This window comes from Hylobates moloch, unplaced genomic scaffold, assembly GCF_009828535.3.
Source record: "Hylobates moloch isolate HMO894 unplaced genomic scaffold, HMol_V3 SCAFFOLD_19, whole genome shotgun sequence".
Taxonomy (NCBI): domain Eukaryota; kingdom Metazoa; phylum Chordata; class Mammalia; order Primates; family Hylobatidae; genus Hylobates; species Hylobates moloch.
This window is the reverse complement of record NW_026652294.1, coordinates 69,844,870-69,866,763: the sequence shown is the minus strand read 5'-3', so window position 1 is coordinate 69,866,763 and position 21,894 is coordinate 69,844,870. Positions and strand designations below refer to the sequence as shown.

General features: G+C 39.2%; 1 protein-coding gene across 17 annotated transcripts in view; it reads right to left on the bottom strand.

Annotated features, from left to right (window-relative positions):
* PTPRD (protein tyrosine phosphatase receptor type D) overlaps positions 1–21,894 on the bottom strand; it is a 2,332,625-nt gene that overhangs the window by 419,005 nt on the left and 1,891,726 nt on the right. For all 17 annotated transcript variants that reach the window (XM_058431780.1, XM_058431782.1, XM_058431784.1 and 14 more), the window contains one exon: positions 5,153–5,319. In XM_058431780.1, the coding sequence (XP_058287763.1) occupies positions 5,153–5,216 (64 nt within the window). In that variant the 5' untranslated portion in view covers positions 5,217–5,319. The remainder of the gene's footprint in view (positions 1–5,152; positions 5,320–21,894) is intronic.

Genomic DNA, 21,894 nt, shown 5'->3' with positions numbered 1-21,894 from the left:
TCATTTTCCTATTCCTTTAAAAAAATGTTTTTGGTTGGCACGGTGGCTCACACCTGTAATACCAGCACTTTAGGAGGCTGAGTGGATGATTTGAGGTTCGAAGTTCGAGACCAGCCTGGCCAACATGGTGAAACCCCGTATTTATTAAAAACACAAAAATTAGCCGGGCATGGTGGCAGGGGCCTGTAATCCCAGCTACTTGGGAGGCTGAGGCAAGAGGATTGCTGGAACTCCAGAGGTGGAGGTTGCAGTGAGTCAAGATCATGCCACTGGACTCCAGCCTGGGCAACAGAGTGAGGCTGTCTCAAAAAAACTAAAAAACATATTTTTTTTCCTGCAAGTTAATTCCTGGTCATATCAATGGCCACTCACTCTCTTTCTCACCAAGCTCACCCCTCACCTTCAGCTTTCTGAAGAGGCACTGTATTGCTGTGTTTACCTACAGTAAATTTCTATAGTTCCTTCCTGTGGGCTGCTCAATAAAATGTGTGTAAGAGGCAACCGTACAAACAGAGGAAACAGCCTCTACTATCCATTCTACCCAAGCCAAATTAATTTTAAATGTGTAATTCTAAGAAGCTTTTCTTTAACTATTTTAGACTAAAGCAGATATGCTTTATATTTCCCCTCTTGATCTTCAATTTAACGCCCGGAAGCAAGGGTTTATAAGAACTCCTACATATAGGACTTTGCAGAGAAGCAAGCTGGAAGACTTTAACTTGCTACAAGAAAACCTGGCTTATCCACCACCCAAATTTTGATAATCTCTAGGTCAAATTAAAAAAAAAAAAAAATTAGCACAGTGCTTCACACGTGCTCAATAAAAATGTTTGCAAAAAAAAAAGTTTGCTAAATCTCGTTGAATAATGATATAATAACAGCTAACATTCACGAAACACCAACCTTGTGTTATCTGCTGATCTATGAGTTTTATTTTAACTCAGCAAATCCTCACAAAACCCAGGAGTATTATATCATGACCATCACCGTCATCCACATTTTAAAAATAGGAAAACTGAAGCAAAGAGCAAGACTGATCAAAATGACAAAGATATGGGAAACTGAGGCTAAGAGCATGATTTACCAAATCACAGCCAGACTTCAAAACCAGACTATGGCTTCAGAGCTCACATTCTTAACCATTACTCTATGTTGCCCATCAGGAAATACTTAAGGTAGCAAATGATTATCTTAAAACACATGTCAGTCTATGCTCTAATGTCAAAGAAATAAAGAAACTCCATGGGCTACAGTGATACAATACCAAAGGGGTTTGAGGAGGGACTCACTGCTTCCATAAAAGACAGAAATATTGCGAGTACAGGCCGGGTGTGGTGGCTCACGCCTGTAATCCCAGCACTTTGGGAGGCCGAGACAGGCGGATCACGAGGTCAGGAGATCAAGACCATCCTCACTAACACAGTGAAACCCCATCTCTACTACATATACAGAAAATTAGCTGGGCGCGGTGGCGGGTGCCTGTAGTCCCAGCTACTTGGGAGGCTGAGGCAGGAGAATGGCGTGAACCCAGGAGGCGGGGCTTGCAGTGAGCCGAGATCGCGCCACTGCACTCCAGCCTGGGCGACTGAGCGAGACTCTGTCTCAAAAAAAAAAAAAAAAAAAAAAAAAAGAAAGAAAGAAAGAAAGAAAGAAAGAAAGAAAGAAATATTGCAAGTATATAGTGACTACAGCAAGGCTCTTTAACAATAAGGAAGGAGAATGAGGAACTATTCACAATCTGAAGTGGAAAAATGACAAAGAAACAACAAGTAAATGGATGAACTAAACCATTTGAGGAATTAAATTATGAAGAGTGTGTCTCTACAATTTAAAAAAAGTTCTATTTCTGAGATCAGGTAAACATTCAGGTTTAATTATAATGACCACAGTGTAAACTCAGGTCTAAAATGTAACAGTATGCTACAAGTGATTTCGTTAGAGTGAGAACTGGTCTGACAAAGAAGATGCTAACAGTAGGCTCTTGGTCTGCATTTAGTTTTTCTTTTTTAAAGACTGGTAAACAGCAAACGAAATTTATGTATGAAATACAACTAACAGAAGCTATTATGAAAACTCATCTAGAAGAAAAACATTCACCTGAGGATTACATTACTATAATCTACATGAATCTTTAATTTGCGTGCATCTCACAGCCGAATGGTTCTCGGAGCACTACCTAAACCACAAAACTGGTTGGCCAGCCCTGAAGAAGAGCTTACTCATGCTGCTCAAACAGAAGTCGCATATGCCTTTCCCTGAGATCACAGCTCTACTGTCCAGACATGCATTCAAGAAACAACAAGCAAAATCATCTGGGCCATTCAAGACACCGGAATGAACAGAAATCAGATACAAACACACGTCTAGCTTTTTAAAATAATAGTGGATATATAGGGCATTTTAAACTGGCAATGGCAAAGACTATAATTTTCGGCTGAGGGATATTATCACAATTTTCCAACCTAGGTTTGAACCAAGGCTCATAAGAGCCCTCCTCCTTAATGCAACATCATGCCCAGTACTTTGCTATGACATTCTATACAGCAGATTATAACCCTGACTCTCAGGCTTTTGGGAGTTAATCATTTCAAAAGACAGTGAGTTGGACACATTAAATTAACATGGCAAACTAGAGTGGCTTCCTTCCATTCCCACCCCCATATAGTCTTCTTTTTCAAAGGCGGACAAGCATTTGAAAAAATTACTTCAGAGTTCTAAAATAGCTCTGACAAGCTACTATTAATAACTCTTGATCCTTTGGATCAATACAAAACACAGTTAGGTAAAAGGGAAAATAAAGAAGGCTAGATGTGCTAATGAAGGCATAAGGAAACAAATCAGTGAACCAGGCAATAAAAGCCTGAAAAATATTACTTTTATATGATAGCAAATAAATCAAATTTTTCTTCAGTGTTACTTATAACTTTATTTTTATTTCAATGTTTGAAGAAAAGGTAATGACAGTATTTGTTAAGTTATAATCTGGATCCTATTTTACCAATTGTTTTTAAACATTTTTAGTGACTAAAATGTTATCTCCAACTCTACCATGTGCTTTCACAAACCACAAATATCTTCCGGTAGATTGCAAATGGATGTTCCCTCTTCTTTTAAAATGGACCTTAAAAGATACGGTTAAATTTTCCTCTTTCGTCAATAACTTTCAGAATACACATGCTATTCAACAGTGCCAAATGAATCTGTGAAAAGGAAAATATACTACATGGAGGCTGATTAGACACGGACAAAGCTAATCAAAATTGATTTGGCCAAGTTGAAGCCTGTTTCCTCTTTTTAGCTATAATGGGAAGGGTGAGAGGGAGTAGATTCTTCTTCAAGTGACATCTTAAGGTTGACAGCTGATATCACAAAACACATAGCATGATAAATATCTTCACTACAAATTGCTAACAAGGGCCTTTGTGATTTCTTTTGTAAGACTACACAGCATAAGAAGTGTGATGAAGAAGAAAGAGGAAGACGGAGAAAACCAGTAAGATGACAGTTATCTGCAGAAAAGATTGTTTTTTCAAACTTAATTTTAAAAGTCCTCCTTTCTAAACTCCACATCTGTCTGCCACTTTTCACCAGAGAATTAAGCAAAGGCATCACTGCTCAGTAGAAGAGCATTTTTACTTATCTGGAAAGATAACTTCATGGACGTACAATAATTATATCTAGTAACTTTAAGAAAACCTCTAGCTGTGATCTGACACTAAAGTCTAAATGGGCTTTTGCCAAAAATTAACAATGGTGAAACAACTTACTTTTGCACTCTAGCCAAACAAAAATAATAAAACCATAGTCTCAATTTCTCTTTAATAAACTAAATTTAGATTTCACCTTTAAAATAAGCTTTGACATAAATGGCTTTAAAATAACAAGAACATCTTACATTTGGGTCTTTTCCCAGTTAATTATTTGCTGGCATTAGACTCAAAATTCCTTGGCTTCACCTTAAGTTGACACTCCCAAGTGCTAATTAGGAAACTATATACATTATTAACCAGAGAATGTTGTACTTAAAACGTGCATGTTACATATGTATCTTATTATTAATGTTATTCTTTTCACTTCTCAAAATACCTCTTTAGAAAATAGAGCTCCTATTTCAATGAAGCAATTGGTGGCTCGTGAGGGAATTCTTGTCAAAATGCAATTAATAGAAAGGGGCCAAGATGACACAGGATCCTTGTCTGGGAAACATCCTTAACATGAATCAAATTTAATCTCACTGAAATAGTCAGTGGAGAGAAACGTTAATAACTGCAGATGTTACACATTTTACTCATACTAGGTGATTCCCAAAGAAAATGGCCAACTCATTTATGAACTAAACCACTACCAAGGAACCACACATGTCAGGGAGTACAAGGCCGAGACATGCCTTTCTCTAGTACTACCTCTTCCAAAAAGCCACAGGACAGATGGGAAAATAAATGCATGTAAACAAGGTAGACCTAATGATTTCCTAATTAGGAAGGAGACATGATCTTCTCATTAATTGTCAAGCTAATTGACCACAATAGCAGTTTCATAAACTGAGTCCAGTAATCCAAACTTTGGTGTCTCTAGTCCACAGAATTCTCCTCATACTTCCAGACCCTTCACCCAGGCACAAAGTTGTCAGTTCTGCTTGATTTGTTTGAATACTGTACTCGACGACAGCTGTCGGAAACAGTACATTAGAACAGCTGCTATGACAGCTACAAGGGGCTTGGAAGTTTAATTAGGCTCATTGTGACATTGTGCATTTTTCTAAACACGGAACAATCCACAAAAATAAAGAAATTTTGAGTGGGTCTGAACAATGTTTACTTATTGGCACCACCAACTGGTTAACCTCAGTTTGAGTTATATGCTTGGTCTCATAATATCTTTGCTACCAGGCTGATAAGAGGTATAAAAAAATAAATAAACAGGAGGAGCAGTTAGATGCACAAGAAAAGGGGCATTAAAAGGGAGAGGAAATGGTGAGGAAGTCACGTCAATAATCTCTTTCAAAGGCTGGCTGGTAGCCAAGGAGGATCCCACAGTGTCTCAGGATTTACTTCCAAAGGAAATGTATTCAGAAGCCCTGAGCCTGGTGCCAACTGCAAACAAAACCACTCATTATGGTCACAGCCCCCTAGAGAAGGGGAGAATGGCTTACTCTCAGCATCCGTGCGGAGGAAGAAAGTGAGGAGCAGCAGCAGCAGCCTGGCTACGTGCACCATCCTGCAGCTTGGCAGCAGCGTGCTCGAGCAGCTTGGAATCACTGCCTCCGGAGCCGCAGCGAGTCTGTCCGATCTGAAATTTCAGCTGGAACACTTTCAGAGCCTGAAAGAGGGGAGGAAGAGAAAAGAAAAGGAAGAAAACACAAAGATGCTTAGATTTCTTACTCTTTCCCCCTGGTTCCATCACAATCACCAGGACAGACACAATCCATTGTAAATACACAATAAATTCTAACTGTCATGCTTTGTATTAGGAAGGAAATAACTCGGTTTTGTAAAATATAGGAGTCTTAGAATATCTGGGTTTGTGTTACGTGGGAACTCTCGCATTCCCAATTTTAGGCCCTCCTAAAGCCAACCACCTTGAATTTCATTCTTTGCTTATGCCACCTTTTGGGCAAAGCACCTGAGAAGGAACTGTCACTTCTTGTGAAACATTACGTAAACACATCAGCGGAAAGAAGCACACCAGTGCTATGAGAAAGATTTAAGAGAAGTTCCTCCACGCAGGATAAAAGTCTATTACTGACACAATAATGGAAGCTGCTTTTTTGGCATCAGGTGAAACGACAGGGCTAATTCAACTTCTCCAGGTAAAGAGCAGAGGTTAGAATTTTTTACAGTAGCGTATTTGGCTTCTTCCCTGAAGACACATCAACGTTCAAGTCTAGTTTGGCATCAATAAGTCAACACAAGAGTTAGCATGAGCCTCTTTTCATTTAACAGGATTTTTATATGCCTCCCGGGCAAGGGTTTAATTTCCTCAATCTTCTCTGTAAAATCAAAAAGCCACAAACTATTTTTAGAGCACCTACTGTGTGCGAGGCATCAAGAGTGACAGCACAAGGTGTCTCAAGGTAGAAAGATGAGTCAGGTTCTAGTATTTTTGTTTCCAGATTAGTAGGGAAAATAAAGCAGGTACACCAGATGACTAGTACAATTTAATAAGTGATTAGTGCCAGGAAGGAAAACCAGATAATGCTATAAAAGATAGGATCAAGATTGACATCATGGAAATAGTGTCTCAAACTAGGCCTTGAAGTTTAACCAGGATTTTAACAAGATGACGAAAAGGCATTCCAGGAATTCTATGCAAAGGCAGGGCAGTGGGAAAAGAACTTTGGAAAATCTGAGTTTCCTGGTTTGGTTGGAATAGGGCCTCGCAAAGGTCAGCATGCATCGGGCCCCCTGGAAGCCCTCTTAGAACAGGTGCGTGAGTACTACCATCAGAGTCCGTGGGTCAGTACGTCTGTGGTGGGGATCCAATAAGTCAATAATTTGCCTTTTTTTTTTTTTTTGAGACAGTCTCACTCTGTCACCCAGGCTGTAGTGCAGTGGTACAATCACGGCTCACTGCAAACGCTGCCTCCCAGTTTCAAGTGGTTCTCCTGTCTCAGCCTCCCAAATAGCTGAGATTACAGGTGCCCACCACCATGCCTGGGTAATTTTTGTACTTTTAGTACAGGCAAGGTTTCACCATGTTGGCCAAGCTGGTCTCAAACTCCTGGCCTCAAGTGATCTGCCTGCCTCAGCCTCCCAAAGTGCTAGGATTACAGGGATGAGCCACCACTCTTGGCCTACCAAAGTGCTAGGATTACAGGCCTGGGTCACGTATTTGCATAAATTTGCATTTCTACATGTTCCTGGGTGATGCTGATGCTGCCAGTCCAGAAACCACACTTTGAGAACCTTCTGGTTGAAGTCATAGGAAACTATCTTCTATCAGGAAAACCAGAAGATGAAACAAAAGAAAATGGTTCAGAGTCAGGCACGGTGGCTTACGCCTGTAATTCCAGCACTTTGGGAAGCCGAGGCAGGAGGATCACTTGAGGCCAAGACTAGCCTGGCCAACATGGTGAAACTCCGTCTCTACTACAAACACAAAAAAATTAGCTGGGCGTGGTGGTGCACACCTGTAATCCCAGCTACTCGGGACGCTGAGGCAGGAGAATCACTTGAACCCAGGAGACGGAGGTTTTGGTGAGCCAAGGTCCTGCCACTGTACTCCAGTCTGGGTGACAAGTGAGACTTCGTCTCAAAAAAAAAAAAAAAAAAGGTTCAGACATTAAAAAGAAAAAAAAAATAGGTCACAGAAAGCCTTGGATGGCGATCTAAGTCAAATGGCCTTTATTCAGCAAACTACAAAAAGAGCTATTTAATGTTTTAGAGCAGAGGAACAACATGGAGCTAGGCTTTGGAAAGATTAACTGACAACTGGATCAGGGATGATTTAGAGAATGCTATTAGGCCGCAGCAAGAGTTCCAGGTGAGAAGTGACACAGGACTTAAGAGTAATGGTGGTCCTGGTGGGAATTAGGAAGGGAGGCAATGACTGGCTCCAAGCAATCATTTGAGGTATAATTATTCACGTGTTAAATAATTGTACCTATAGAACTCTCAATAAATCTAGCACAGCCTCTTATACAGAGTACACTCTTAATGAAAAATTAAAAAACAGAGTAGATCACATCCTACTGCATCCTCTATCACTGCAGAAAAAATCTGAAAATGACTATCAGTATTCATTTGCAAAATGAAACTGCATACCTTTAATTTTTAAAACTGAAATATTTGAAACATATACAAAATTTTTGACAGGGAATACTAGAGATATCCAGAAATAACCTAATCCACTAAAACAACTTGTACTTTAAAAAGAATTATAATGCAGATACCACAGTATGTCTTTTCTGAAACTCAGCTTAAGCATGAGAACAAAAATTGTTTTAAAGATATTATCTTTTTTATTACTACTCATAAACGGTTTGAATGCAGGAAAGATAAAACAAAAAAGGAGAGGAATCACTCTACGATTCTATTAGATAGGCACCTTTTTTTTTATTTTTTATTTTTTTTTGTTAAACAGTGGGTGGCATGACGAAGCAAGTGGTACATTGGAAAACTTCTTGAATCCAGAAGCTGGCCAGCAGTTCCAAATCAGCTATTGTTATCAATCTCCTCTGAAAAACAACTTATCAAACAGTTCACAGCTATCAGACGTTAAAAATCTCAGAAGTTCATAGGAAAAGTGCTAAAGGAATCAGCTCTCCCCTCCCCATTCCCCTCCTCCTGCTTTCACTGCTCCCAACCTCATGCCAGCATTTCAAATGACAGCAAAGTCCAGGAGACATCAGTCCTGTCGGACTCAATTTGTGTCTGTGCAAGCGTATCAGAGCCAACTGCTACATAATGACTCCATGTGATCACAGAGATGGAGACCTATGAATGCTCACTCAGGGAAGAAGTGATTTGGCTTTTCCTCCTACTCAGCTGAAGTGCATAAGAAGACCAAATTTTTTCAAATGAACTTTCAAATGTTACTCCTGGACTAGCGACAGCGATAGGATCTAGCACTCTAGAAACGAATGCAGCTATAAACATACATATTTATAGTTAAATGGGTTGTACCCAAAGGAGATCAGAGGTGTGAAGATAAAACGTATTCCAAATGTTCATTCTAGCTAATCGCCATTCCTTATCTTGTTTATTACACAGCAACACTGCCAAAAGGGAAATGCTGGCTGCCTATCAGTAAGGTGGAATTTAAATTTAGGTACAAAAATTGGAAACGGATTCTTAAGAAAATAATTAAACCAAAAATACAGAGGATAAAATAATATCATAAGTAGTTTCCATTTATCTATAGTAAGGGTTGCTAAGTACTCTGAAAAAAAAAAAAAAAAGAGCAAGGAGGTTCAGTGACATTAAAAGTACCATGTTTTACCTTACTTACATCACACATTATTCAGCATTTGTCCAATAGCCTAAGCAGAAGGCAACCCTTTGATTTTTATATGTTTTGCTCCTTCTTTCTTGAGACAGAGTCTCGCTCTCTGTCAAGCAGGCTGGAGTGCTGTGGCACAATCTCAGCTCACTGCTACCTCCGCCTCCTCAGTTCAAGCGATTCTCCTGCCTCAGCCTCCTAAGTAGCTGGGATTACAGGCATGCGCCACCAGGCCTGGCTAATTTGTCTTTTTTTAGTAGAGGCAGGGTTTCACCATGTTGGTCAGGCTGATCTTGAACTCCTGACCTCGTGATCCGCTCGCCTTGGCCTCCCAACGTGCTGGGATTATAGATGTGAGCCACTGCACCCGGCTCTGTCTTTCATCAGCAGGGACATGCAGATAGAACTCAACCATGCATATGAATCTAAAATACAATTTCAAAAAATTCATAACTCTCTGGTTTCTTATTTCTCATACCACAAAGATCTTATGAAACAATAATTTTGCTAATTTCCAATTAACTGAATATTTGCTTTTGTATATATGTACATGGGTGGTTGCAGAAACTAACAGTTCAGACGGCAATACGATGCATGTAATATAATTTGAAATGGAACAGCAAAGAGCGCACTTGCCTAAAAGCCTTAACAAATCACGGTTTCAAGCGATCACATAAGCTGACATCTATCCAACTCTTTTTCTTCAACTTACCATTGTAACGCTTTTCTGTAACAAGTATATTCATATTCAAACCAATACGAATGTTGAAGGATTCGTACTATTTTTTTCAGCTTTCTATACTGTTGATATTTGTTTCTAAATACTGTATTAAAATTTTCTTTAAAAAAAGACAAACTAGGGTCTAGAGTCCCTTAGAAAATGGCAGATTATAGGCTTTGTATGGGAAATGTAGAAAACTAGTCAACATGTTGCCATATCAGAAGCAAGACGTTTTCAGAACTACTAGGCTATATTAAAAAAAAAAAAATCCAAGATGATGAGGTGCCTATCAGCTAAATGTAGGGAAATCTGAGTGACAAAAAGAATCGTAACTGCAAAGAACTACAACAAATCATAATGTATGAGTTCATAATTTTAAAAATTTCACTGGTTACTCTAGGAGTAAGTTAGAGAACCAAATCGTTACTCTGAAAACGGGAACAGAAAAGTGAAGAATTAAGCATTAAAAAAAAAAAAAAACTACTGCTGTCACTTAAAACTAGGTATCATTGTTTATCTCTGAACATTTTTCATTTTTCTATCATAACAAACCCATCCTCTCAAGTCTAGACATCTCAGAAGCAATATCATAATGACATTTAACCTGAACATACACGCATAAAAGATACGCATTGAGTTGGGGGATGGTATGGGAAGGAGTATATATCCCCAAATTACTTCTTTTTATCTACCTCCCAAACCAGGCCTCTGTAAATCAACTGAATGTGGCTTCTAATTATTTAAGAGAAGGATCCATTTGTACAAATGATGTGCTGGTAGGACTCTCCAATTTGTCAAACAGACAAAAGCAGGGATGCTCTGGCTGAAGCTTGAAGGAGGGGAGGGGCCTGGAGCCTAGAGCAAACCTGGCAGAGGCTTCAGGGGGCACCCCAGGAATTCCCTAGGCCCTCAGTGTCCAGCTACAACACAAGTACATGAAACGAGAAGAGAAGCCAAAAGCAAACTTTCAACATTTCACTGACTTGTGGATTTTCCAACACAAGGGAACCATCTAAATATTTTAACGTGGTATAAAACAAGAATCTTCCAGTACTGACGGATATAACTTTCTGCAGGATAGAAATGCTTTTTATCTGCATTGACTAATAATTGACCACTTTAAACGTAGCTAGTGTGACTGAGGAAGTAAAGTTTTTAATCTTATTAAAGTTCAGTTTAAATTTAAACAGCCACATGTGGCTAGTGGCTAGCCTATTGGACAGCACAGACTACAACTACACGTTTACAGCACTGAACAGAAAGTCAGTGCTTTTTTGGAGGTGTAGACTGAAACAATGAGGTGAGAATTCTGAGTTCTTGTTGCCCTTGGCTTCGCAATAATCACACACTAAAGATTCACTGTGTTATGTGAGGATACCCATTTAACCTTTGGATCACTCGCTAACTGATATGGTTTGGCTGTGTCCCCACCCAAATCTCATCTCAAATTCTCGTGTGTTATGGGAGGGACCCAGTGGGAGATAAATGAATCACAGGGGCAGGGCTTTCCTGTGCTGTTCTCATGATAGTGAGTAAGTCTCATGAGATCTGATGATTACGTAAGGGGGTGTTTCCGGGCACAAGCTCTTTTCTCTTGTCTGCTGCCATGTGAGATACGACTTTCACCTTCCACCATGATTGTGAGGCGTTCCCAGCCATGTGGAACTGTAAGTCCATTAAACCTTTTTTTCTTCCCAGTGTCTCAGGTATGTCTTCATCAGCAGTGTGAAAGCAGACTAATGCACTAACCTATCCACGTCCCTTATCCTGCCAAACAAAAAAAAGATTGCATTTTTTTTAATTACTTCATAGAATGTAAAGGGAAGATCAGTCTGTGACCGTACTACACTGAACACGCCCAATCTCATCTGATCAAGAATGCAAAGGGAAGATCAACAAGTGTTTGAGTATATAACTGGAAAATATCCAAGTAGAAATAGTGTTAATGAATGTTCCTTTAATATTAAAGGAAAAATTATGTTAAAGATGGGGTTTCATACTTTATTGTATTTCTCACTACTTCTGGCAGCAAAGAACTGCCACATTCTATAGACATAATGGACAAGCAACTTCTAAACATCCTCATGAAATAATCTGTATAGTTGTATAGTTTTTATAAGATGGCCACATTCGATTAATATTAGCGAGGGATATGGGAAACACATTCTTAAATATATGCAGGGTGCCAAAAACCTCAATGTCAATTGTGGAAAATATTACTGAGAAAAGGGGCCATTGAACAAGGTTATTGAATTTAATAAAACTATGAAAAACAACCACAAACCAGACACTTCTGAATAAAACAGTCAAACCTAAAAATATAAGAAATTATTTGTATGAAACTTGTAACACCTCAAAATTATACTCCACATAATCGGCACATCAAATCAAAAACTCCAAATTTTTCTGTTTTGCCCTAAACATGTTTTTATGACAATCAGGAAAAAAACAAGACGTAGTTTAAGAGCTATTACATATAAATACAAAGTGATAATTCAATCATGTCATTTTTGGTTTAGGCTATGACTTAATATGAAGACCCCAGGTGACTATAAGCGCACAAAGATTCTTTGAAGAAATCAACTGAATTTTAAGAATACCCAAAGAGTAAAACAATTCCTATCAATACAGACACTTAAAAGATCCCTTATATGCCTAACTCTAATAGACAGAGAAAAAAAGTCAATAGCTATTATTCTGAGCTTTCTATAGTTTATGATTCACTTTCCAAATTATTATTGATGTATCTCTGTAAGATTTCAAGTGGCTTTACATTGGAAGCACATATAAATATTGGTTATTTTCAAGGATGGCAAAATGACATTATTAACTTTGATTGTTTCCTTCTCCTTTGGGAAGAAAAAAACGAGGTATGCCATGAGAAATGAACAGATAGAAAGGAAAAAAAACCTCATCTCCCTTTGTATCTATTTTTTCCCCTACAAATAGAACTATAATTCTGATTTGAAAAGAAGGATAGCTTTAAAAAAAAGAATCTAAAATTTCTTTCAGTTATTACTACATGTCATAGCTTCTATCTAGTTTTATGTGATGCCAGTAGAAACTGGCAATGAAACGGTTAAAATACAAGCCTATTCAACATGCTATTGGAACTCTAATATTTGTTCCTTTCATCCAAAAAGACACTGTAAAAGTGAGAAACTGATCTTTCTCGCAAAGTGTAGATAGATATGCCACCCAGCCACTTTCCACTCAAACAGAACATGGATTCTATTATTTTAGTCTCGGGCATTTCTTTTTTTCTTTTTTTTTTTTTTTGAGATGAAGTCTCATTCTGTTGCCCAAGCTGGAGTGCAATGGCGTGATCTTGGCTCACTGCAACCTCCACTTCCCAGGTTTAAGCGATTCTCCTGCCTCAGCCTCCTGAGTAGCTGGGACTACAGGCACACGTCACCACGCCGAGCTAATTGTTATATTTTTAGTAGAAACAGGGTTTCACTATATTGGCCACACTGGTCTTGAACTCCTGACATCGTGAGTGGCCCATCTCAGCCTCCCAAAGTGCTGGGATTACAGGCGTGAGCCACCGTGCCTGACCGGGCATTTCTTTTTTTATGTTAAATAATTTATTAGGATATTTGGTTCAACCAATCAAAAGAAATAATTAATATGACCTTGATTAAGAGGTATAGACAAGACGTTTTCACGCTAGGAGTATCATCTAAGCCTAATTTATCATGAAGTGATTATGCACCTGTTCCAAAATTTCATATTTCCTATATTTCACTTTCAATAACCTATATACATCAAGCTCTAAAGACATTAGTTATGACCAATAAACTAATACATAAGTCTAGCCTTAAAATTTCCTCGATGACAGACTGCACACATTACAATAGTATCTTATCCTAACAGTAATGTATAATTTGTTGTTTTATTTTCAATTGACATATAAAACTGTATATATTTATTATGCACAACATGATGCTTTGAAGTATATATAGTACACATTGTGGAATGACTAAATTTAGCTAACTGACATATGCATTACCTCATATAGTTTATTTTTATAATGAGAACATTTTACATGATCTGTCTTGGCATTTTTCAAGAATACATGGATATGAAACTATCATTTCTACATCAATATGACTGATTTTGTCATTATCTTAAAAATCAAAACAGGCTTTTTTAATGAATGCAAAATATTTTTGTTTAAAATACGTTTATCTTTTTAAATGTTATAGGTAATAGGTTTTATGTATTATTATATCTATTTTATTTGTTTTAGCCCTATCAATACATAGCATGGAAAAGTCTGGCAACACATATTTTACTTCTTTACTAGGAAACGCAATTTTAAAAATTCACTTTGAGGAGAATTTACCACCCTCTAAAGGGAATAATCTACATTGATCTCTTTTCCTTAAGATTATTTTAAGAATAAAGTGAAGGACCTTTTAATTGTTTTTTAAATAGTTCATTATGATAGCTCAAAGAAAACTAATTTAGCTCTTCGCAGGTGTAGTACTTATCGGTAGCTCCATCCTCAGGGTGATCAAACCTCTGGGCCAGCTGCAACAGTGACTTTGCCCTCTCCCCCAGGGAATGCCTGGAGACAATTTTTGTTGTCACAGCACAAGGAGGGTGACCCATGGCACCTAAGTGTAGAGGTCAGGAATGCTGCCAAATACCCTGTAACACACAGAACAGCTACCTGCCCCCCCAACACAAAAATCATCCTGTGCAGAATGTCAGCAGTGCCGAGGGTGGGAAACCCCGTCCTAGAACAGCTCACTGGTATGGAGGAAAAATTCCAAATTAAAAAAAAAAGGGGTGGGGGTGGGGACTTTTAAGACATGTCTAATACATTGCTTTCTAAACCCACCAATTTTAGGTGTTTCCAGTACAGTTTTCATACATAAACTCAAAACAGATTTGAATTTCTGGGCATGGGAATATGGATGACACCCAAATTTCCCTTTTTGTCCTAAGTTAGAACCAAAGTTGGCTTGCCTTAAAAGTTTAGTTCACAGGCTTAGGCAGCATAAATATTGTCACCAATTAAAAGAATGAAGCTGTTAAATGGAACAGACATTGCACTGATGTCTGTCAGTGAATAGATATGGTTCCCATGTCTCATGATGGGAGCTTAGCTCTTCTCTAAGGGAACAGTCTGAGGAAAGAAATATTCAGTTTCAAGGACTGTTTTCTCATATCACTGCTAGCAATAGAGATCAATAGTGGAATGGTGAAAGACCGTCACAAATGGCTAAGGAAAGTGGAATTAAAGAATATTCTCTTCATACATCTCTCACTTTATACACAAATCGACTGAAGATGAATCAAAGAGTTACATCTGTGACCTGAAACCGTAACAATTCTAGAAGACAACATCAGAAAAACCCTTCTAGACACTGGCTTAGGCAAAGACTCCATGACCAAGAATCCAACAGCAAATGCAACAAAAACAAAGATTAAATAGATAGGACTTAATTAAACTAAGAAAGCTTCTGTGTAGCAATAATAATAATAATAATAATATCAGCAGAGTTAACAGACAACCCACAGAGTGAGAGAAAATCTTCACAATCCATACACTGACACAGGACTCATATCCAGAATCTACAAAGAACTCAAACTCAAATCAGCAAGAAAAAAATCACATCCAAAAGTGGGCTAAGGATATGAACAGACAATTCTCAAAAAAGATACACAAATGGCCAACACGCATACGGAAAAATGCTCAGAAAATACTCACTGATCACTAATGATCAGAGAAATGGAAATCAAAACCACAATGCAATCCCACTTCGGTCCTGCAAGAATGGTCATAATCAAGAAAATTTAAAAAAAAAAAAAAAACAGATGTTGGTGTAGATGTGGTGAAAAGGGAACACTTCTACACTGTTGGTAAGAGTGTAAACTAGTAAAACCGCTATGGAAAACGGTGTGAAGATTCCTTAAAGAACTAAAAGCAGATCTATCATTTGATCCAGCAATCCCACTAGTAGGTATCTACCTAGAAGAAAAGAAGTCTTTACCCGAAAAGATACATGCATGTATACAGCAGCACAATTTGCAACTGCAAAAATATGGAACCAGCCCAAATGCCCATCAATCAACGAGTGGATAAAGAAAATGTGGTATATTTATACCATGGAATATGACTAAGCCATAAAAAGGAATGAAATAATGGCATTTGCAGCAACCTAGATGGAATTGGAGACTATTATTCTAAGTGAAGTAGCTCAGGAATGGAAAATCAAACATTGCACGTTCTCCCTCATAAGCAGGAGCTAAGCTATGAGGATGCAAAGGCATAAGAATGATACAATGGACTTTGGGGATTCAAGGGAAAGGCTGGCAGCAGGGTGAGGGATAAAAGATTACACATTGGGTGCAGTGTACACTGCTTGGGCGATGGGTGCACCAAAATCTCAGAAATCACCACTAAAGAACTTTTTCACATAACCAAATACCACCTGTTCCTCAAAAACCTATTGAAATAAAAAATAAATTTTAAAAGCAGAACATTCTCTTTGTAATCCCAATGTTGTCCTCATGACTATTCCCATATCTGTCTAAGATACTATTAACAATTTACATGGTACAGGAAATAGGTTGTGTGGGGAAACTAAATAAATGACTATCAAACCAAAGAGAAACATAAAATCTAAAGAAAGGTAGAGAGGACAAATATCAACCATATATATCCAAAATACACTCTTCACCTCTCTCACCCTGTACATATATTTCATTCAGTTATATTGCACTCATCTTTACTGTTAGTGCCCTCTTCACATCTACTCCCTCCTTCAGTGAAACCATAGATTGATAAAAAAACACAAGAAAAAAATAACATCATTTTGGGCAACCCTCTCATTTAACAGACAATGCCTGAAGTACAAGGACATAATGGAATTAATAACCTCAAAATGCACAAGTGAGTAGTCTCAGGGGAGGGCTTAGAACCAGTTTTCTTTCTTCTATAGCATGGTATCTACTTTCACTATCTCTGACTTACTGAAACAGAAATAGATAGCTGAGGCGATGTCATGATTAATTCTAAAGTGATCGACATAAAGAAAAAGTCCCTCCCTTAATTAGCAAAGAGACAATATTACAATGGCATAAATGAAAGGGGAAGGCAACCTTAAAGGCCGGAGTATAGGAAGGCAGGATGAAAGAATCTCACTGAATGAAGGTATTTGGCAGTCATTGTCCTAGACCAATAAATAATTCACAAATGAAAGTTTATCCTATGAGTCAAAAATTTTCTAGAGTCCATCTTTAACTTGGTACCTGTTATTATGTACCTGTGTATCTTAGAGTAAAAGTTTATAGATGTGCATGGAAGGAAAAATGATTAACCAGTAATAGATTTTCTAAATTCTCACGTTTGTAATTGAACAAATAACATGCAGACACATGTTTATACCAACTTAAGGCATATCTATTTTGCATATTACCATTAAGTTCTATTTTATGGAGTTTCTCTCTCTCTCTGTCTCTCTCTCTCTCTCTGCCTCTCTGTCTTTGTCTCTCTCTTTTAGATAGGGTCTTGTCGCCCAGGTTGGAGTGCAGTGGCACAATCACAGGTCACTGCAGCCTCGAAATCCTGGGCTCAAGCTATCCTACTGCATCTGCCCCCAGAGTATCTGGGACTACTGGCGAGTGCCACCACACTTGGTTTTTCAATTTTTATTGGGAAGGGGTCTTGCTATGTTGCCCAGACTGGTCTTGAACTCCTGGACTCAAACAATCCTCTCACATTGGCCTCCCAAGGTGTTGGAATTAGAGGCATGAGCCACCATGCCCAACCGATTTTTTTTTCTGTAAAATTTAAATGTTAGCAAGGATATATGTTGAGTAATTGTGACAAGGTTGGAATGGGTTAGATTCTGAATTCACAAGTTATACAGTCTAGTTATCTCAGTGGAGAGACAACAGCCTGAGTGCACTTTATTATAAAGTTGCTGAGGGCAACATGGCCATGTTGAAAAAAGAAATGAAGATACACAATGGTTATTTTTCAAAAGAAGTTGGCATTATAAAGTGATTTGATAATAAAGTATGAAAATTTCCTGCAGCAATAAAAGCACTATGCATTTCCCATACCAAGATGTATCAGAGTGGCAGTGAAAAAAGTATTTTTCCTATACTCTGTCTTTTAGAAAATATATTTGATACCTCCAGAAAAAGACTTTTTAAAGTACCACATTTTCTTTGTACTTCTATAAAACACTGAAACAAAATACACAATATGGATATCAAAAAAGGAGTTTCAAGTCGTTAAAAGCCTACTAGCAAACTAGATGTAGTAACTTTCTCAACACCAAACTCTCTAGAAACCAACTGTAATCTTAAATGAACAGCCCACTAAACCAAAAGATAATGTTGAACAAAAACATCAATCAAACTTCTCTGCTGGGCCAGGCACGGTGCGTCATGCCTGTAATCCCAGTGCTTTCAGAGGCTGAAACAGGAGGATCACTTGAGGTCAAGAGTTCAAGACCAGCCTGGGCAACATAATAAGACCCCATCTCTAAAAACAAACAAAATTTCTCTGCTGGATGTGGGTCTCACATAGGTCTTTTGAAACCCAGATATTTATATTTCAAAGTAGAGGAGTAGTCATTCTAAAATGAGTAGGAATAGGTTCAGGAAGCAAGCCAGGAGTGTGGCTGGCACAGATGTGCAAGGATGGGTGGAAGAGAAGTGCAGGGAATGCCTAATTGTTATCTGGTGCGGGATCAAGCCCCAAATTAAAATGCCATCTTTTTAAGAACTTCTCTATCTTTTGTGGTCTACCTAACGATGTTTCCATCACAAACTAAATATAGACTGACCCTTTCCTTTACTATGTTTCCTTCAGTATTTTTAAATCATAGGTTTAATCATGAATATTTATATTAAGTTGCTTAAAAAATCGAACAGCCACACATTAGAAAATGTGCTTACTTCACTAATAGCCTTCACTCAGGCACTAGAATTAGGAAAAGGAAAAAGGGTAAATATATATACAGGCTCTAAGTATGCTTACCTAGTCCTCCATGCCCATACAACAATATGGAAAAAAGCGAATTCCTAACTTCCGAGGGAACACCTTTCAAACATCAGGAAGCCATTGGGAGATTACTACTGGCTGTACAGAAACCTAAAGAGGTGGCAGTCTTACACTGCCGGGGTCACCAGAAAAAAAAGGAAAGAGAAATAAAAAGGAACCGCCAAGCGGATATTAAAGCCAAAAGAGCCGCAAGGCAGGACCCTCCATTAGAAATGCTTATAGAAGGACACCTAGTCTGGGGTAATCCCCTCCAGGAAACAAGCCCCAGCACTCAGAAGAAGAAATAGAATGAAGGACCTCACGAGGACACGGTGTCCTCCCCTCAGCACGGCTAGCCACCGAAGAAGGAAAAATACTTTTGCCTGCAGCTAACCAATGGAAATCACTTAAAACCCTTCACCAAACCTTTCACTTAGGCATTGATAGCAGCCATCAGATGGCCAAAGCATTATTTACTGGACCAGGCCTTTTCAAAACTATCAAGCAGATAGTCAGGGCCTGTAAAGTGTGCCAAAGAAGTAATCCCCTGCACTGCAGGCCATACATTTCAATCCCTGTATCTTTAACCTCCTTGTTAAGTTTGTCTCTTCCAAAATCGAAGCTGTAAAACTATAAATGGCTCTTCGAATGGAGCCCCAGATGCAGTCCATGACTAAGATCTACCGCGGACCCCTGGACCGGCCTCCTAGCCCATGCTCCGATGTTAACGACATTGAAGGCACCCCTCCCGAGGAAATCTCAACTGCACAACAACTACTACGCCCCAATTCATCAGGAAGCAGTTAGAGCGGTTGTCAGCCAACCTCCCCAACAGCACTTGGGATTTCCTGCTGACAGGGGGGACTGAGAGACAGGACTAGCTGGATTTCCTAGGCCAAATAAGAATCCCTAAGCCTAGCTGGGAAGGTGACCGCATTCACCTTTAAACACGGGGCTTGCCACTTAGCTCACACCCAACCAATCAGAGAGCTCACTAAAATGCTAATTAGGCAAAAACAGGAGGTAAAGAAATAGCCAATCATCTATTGCCTGCGAGCACAGCAGGAGGGACAAGGATCAGGATATAAACCCAGGCATTCGAGCAGGCAACGGCAACCCCCTTTGGGTCCCCTCCCTTTGTATGGGAGCTCTGTTTTCACTCTATTTCACTCTATTAAATCTTGCAACTGCAAAAAAAAAAAAAAAAAAAAAAAAGAAAAGAAAAGAAAACGTGCTTACTTCTTCCCGTAACTGTCACTAGGGTCAAAACTATTCATTGCATAAATCTTCATCATTGGCCAGGCGCGGTGGCTCATGCATGTAATCCCAACATTTTGAAAGGCCAAGGCAGACGGATCACCTGAGGTCAGGAGTTCAAGACCAGCCTGACCAACATTGAGAAATCCCATCTCTACTAAAAATACAAGATTAGCCGGGCATGGTGGCGCACACCTGTAATCCCAGCTACTCGGGAGGCTGAGGTGGGAGAATCGCTTGAACCCAGGAGGTGGGGTTGTGGTAAGCCAAGATTGCACCACTGCACTCCAGCCTGGGCAATAAGAGCAAAACTCCATCGCAAAAAAAAAAAAAAAATTCATCATTTTGTAACTTGTACTTTAGATTGGTCCACACATTCCATCACACAAATTTAGTGCTTATTTCAACACACATGTGAAAATATGTATTTATATATTATATACATTTACTATGCTACTAACGAACTAAATACATTTTCGAACACAAAATTAGAAATTGTAAAAATAAGAAAAAAAAAGTAGAAGTTCTATAATTCTTTTCCTAGGCCATATAAATAATTAGGGGCCCATTGCCCTAGATATAGTTGGGATTTTTTGCTTTTTGTTCTTTCTTTTGAGACGGAGTCTCGCTCTGTCGCCCAAGCTGGAGTGCAGTGGCGCCATCTCAGCTCCCAGCAACCTCCGCCTCCCCGGTTTAAGTGATTCTCAATTCTCGTGTCTCATCAACCTGAGCAGCTGGGATTACAGGCAGGTACCAGCATGCCCAGCTAATATTTGTATTTTTAGTAGAGACAGGGTTTCACCACGTTGGCCAGGCTGGTCTCAAACTCCTGGCCTCAAACGATCCACCCACCCTGGCCTCTCAAAGTGCTGGGATTACAGGCGTGAGCCACCATGCCCAGGTGAAGTTTGGATTTTTTTAAACCTATATTTTAAGTGACCATAGACAAAAATGAGATATTTTACTAGTCTGTCCACCAATCTCTATGTGACAGCTGATGTCAATAAGACATATTATAACACATAGAGAAGACACTGTTGTTTGGGATTTTCAGACAATGTCCTCATTTTATCATTGTAAACCATCTACATTAAACTAGAATAACTTTATACATGAACAGTGTTTGTGCTTTAAAAATGAATTCCTTTATTCTTTTATTCCATGAATATTTCTGAATACCAGGCAAAGTGATAGGGACAAGAGACTTATAATAAATGTACAAGACAGCAAGGTCCGGCCGGGCACGGTGGCTTACGCCTCTAATCACAACACTTTGGGAGGCTAAGGAGGGGTATCATCTGAGGTCAGGAGTTCGAGACCAGCCTGGCCAACATGGTGAAACCCCATCTCTCCTAAAAATACAAAAAATGAGCCAGCCGCGGTGGTGGTCGCCTGTAGTCCCAGCTCCTTGGGAAGCTGAGGCAGGAGAACTGCTGGAACCCAGAGGCAGAGGTTGCAGTGAGCCAAGATCATGCCACTGCACTCCAGCCTGGGCAACAGGGTGAGATTCTGTCTCAAAAAAAAAAAAAAAAAAAAAAAGCAAGTTCCCTGATACTGACACATTCTGGTGCTAGGAGACAGAAAAATACAAGTAATTTTTTGAGACAGAGTCTCATTCTGTCTTCCAGGCTGGAGTGCCTTGGCAGAATCTCGGCTCACTGCCACCTCTGTCTCCCAGGTTCAAGCAATTCTTCTGCCTCAGCCTCCCAAGTAGCTGGGAATACAGGCGCAGGCCACCACGCCCAGCTAATTTTTGTATTTTTAGTAGAGAAGGGGTTTCACCATGTTGGCCAGGCTGGTCTCAAACTCCTGACCTCAAGTAATCCACCCACCTCGGCCACCGAAAGTGCTGGGATTACAGGCATGAGCCACCATGCCCGGCCAAGTAAGTTTTTTTTTTTTTTAAGGTACCTGGTAAGTGCTCGAAAGAAAATTCAGCAAGTTAACAGGGGTAGAGAAATAACTG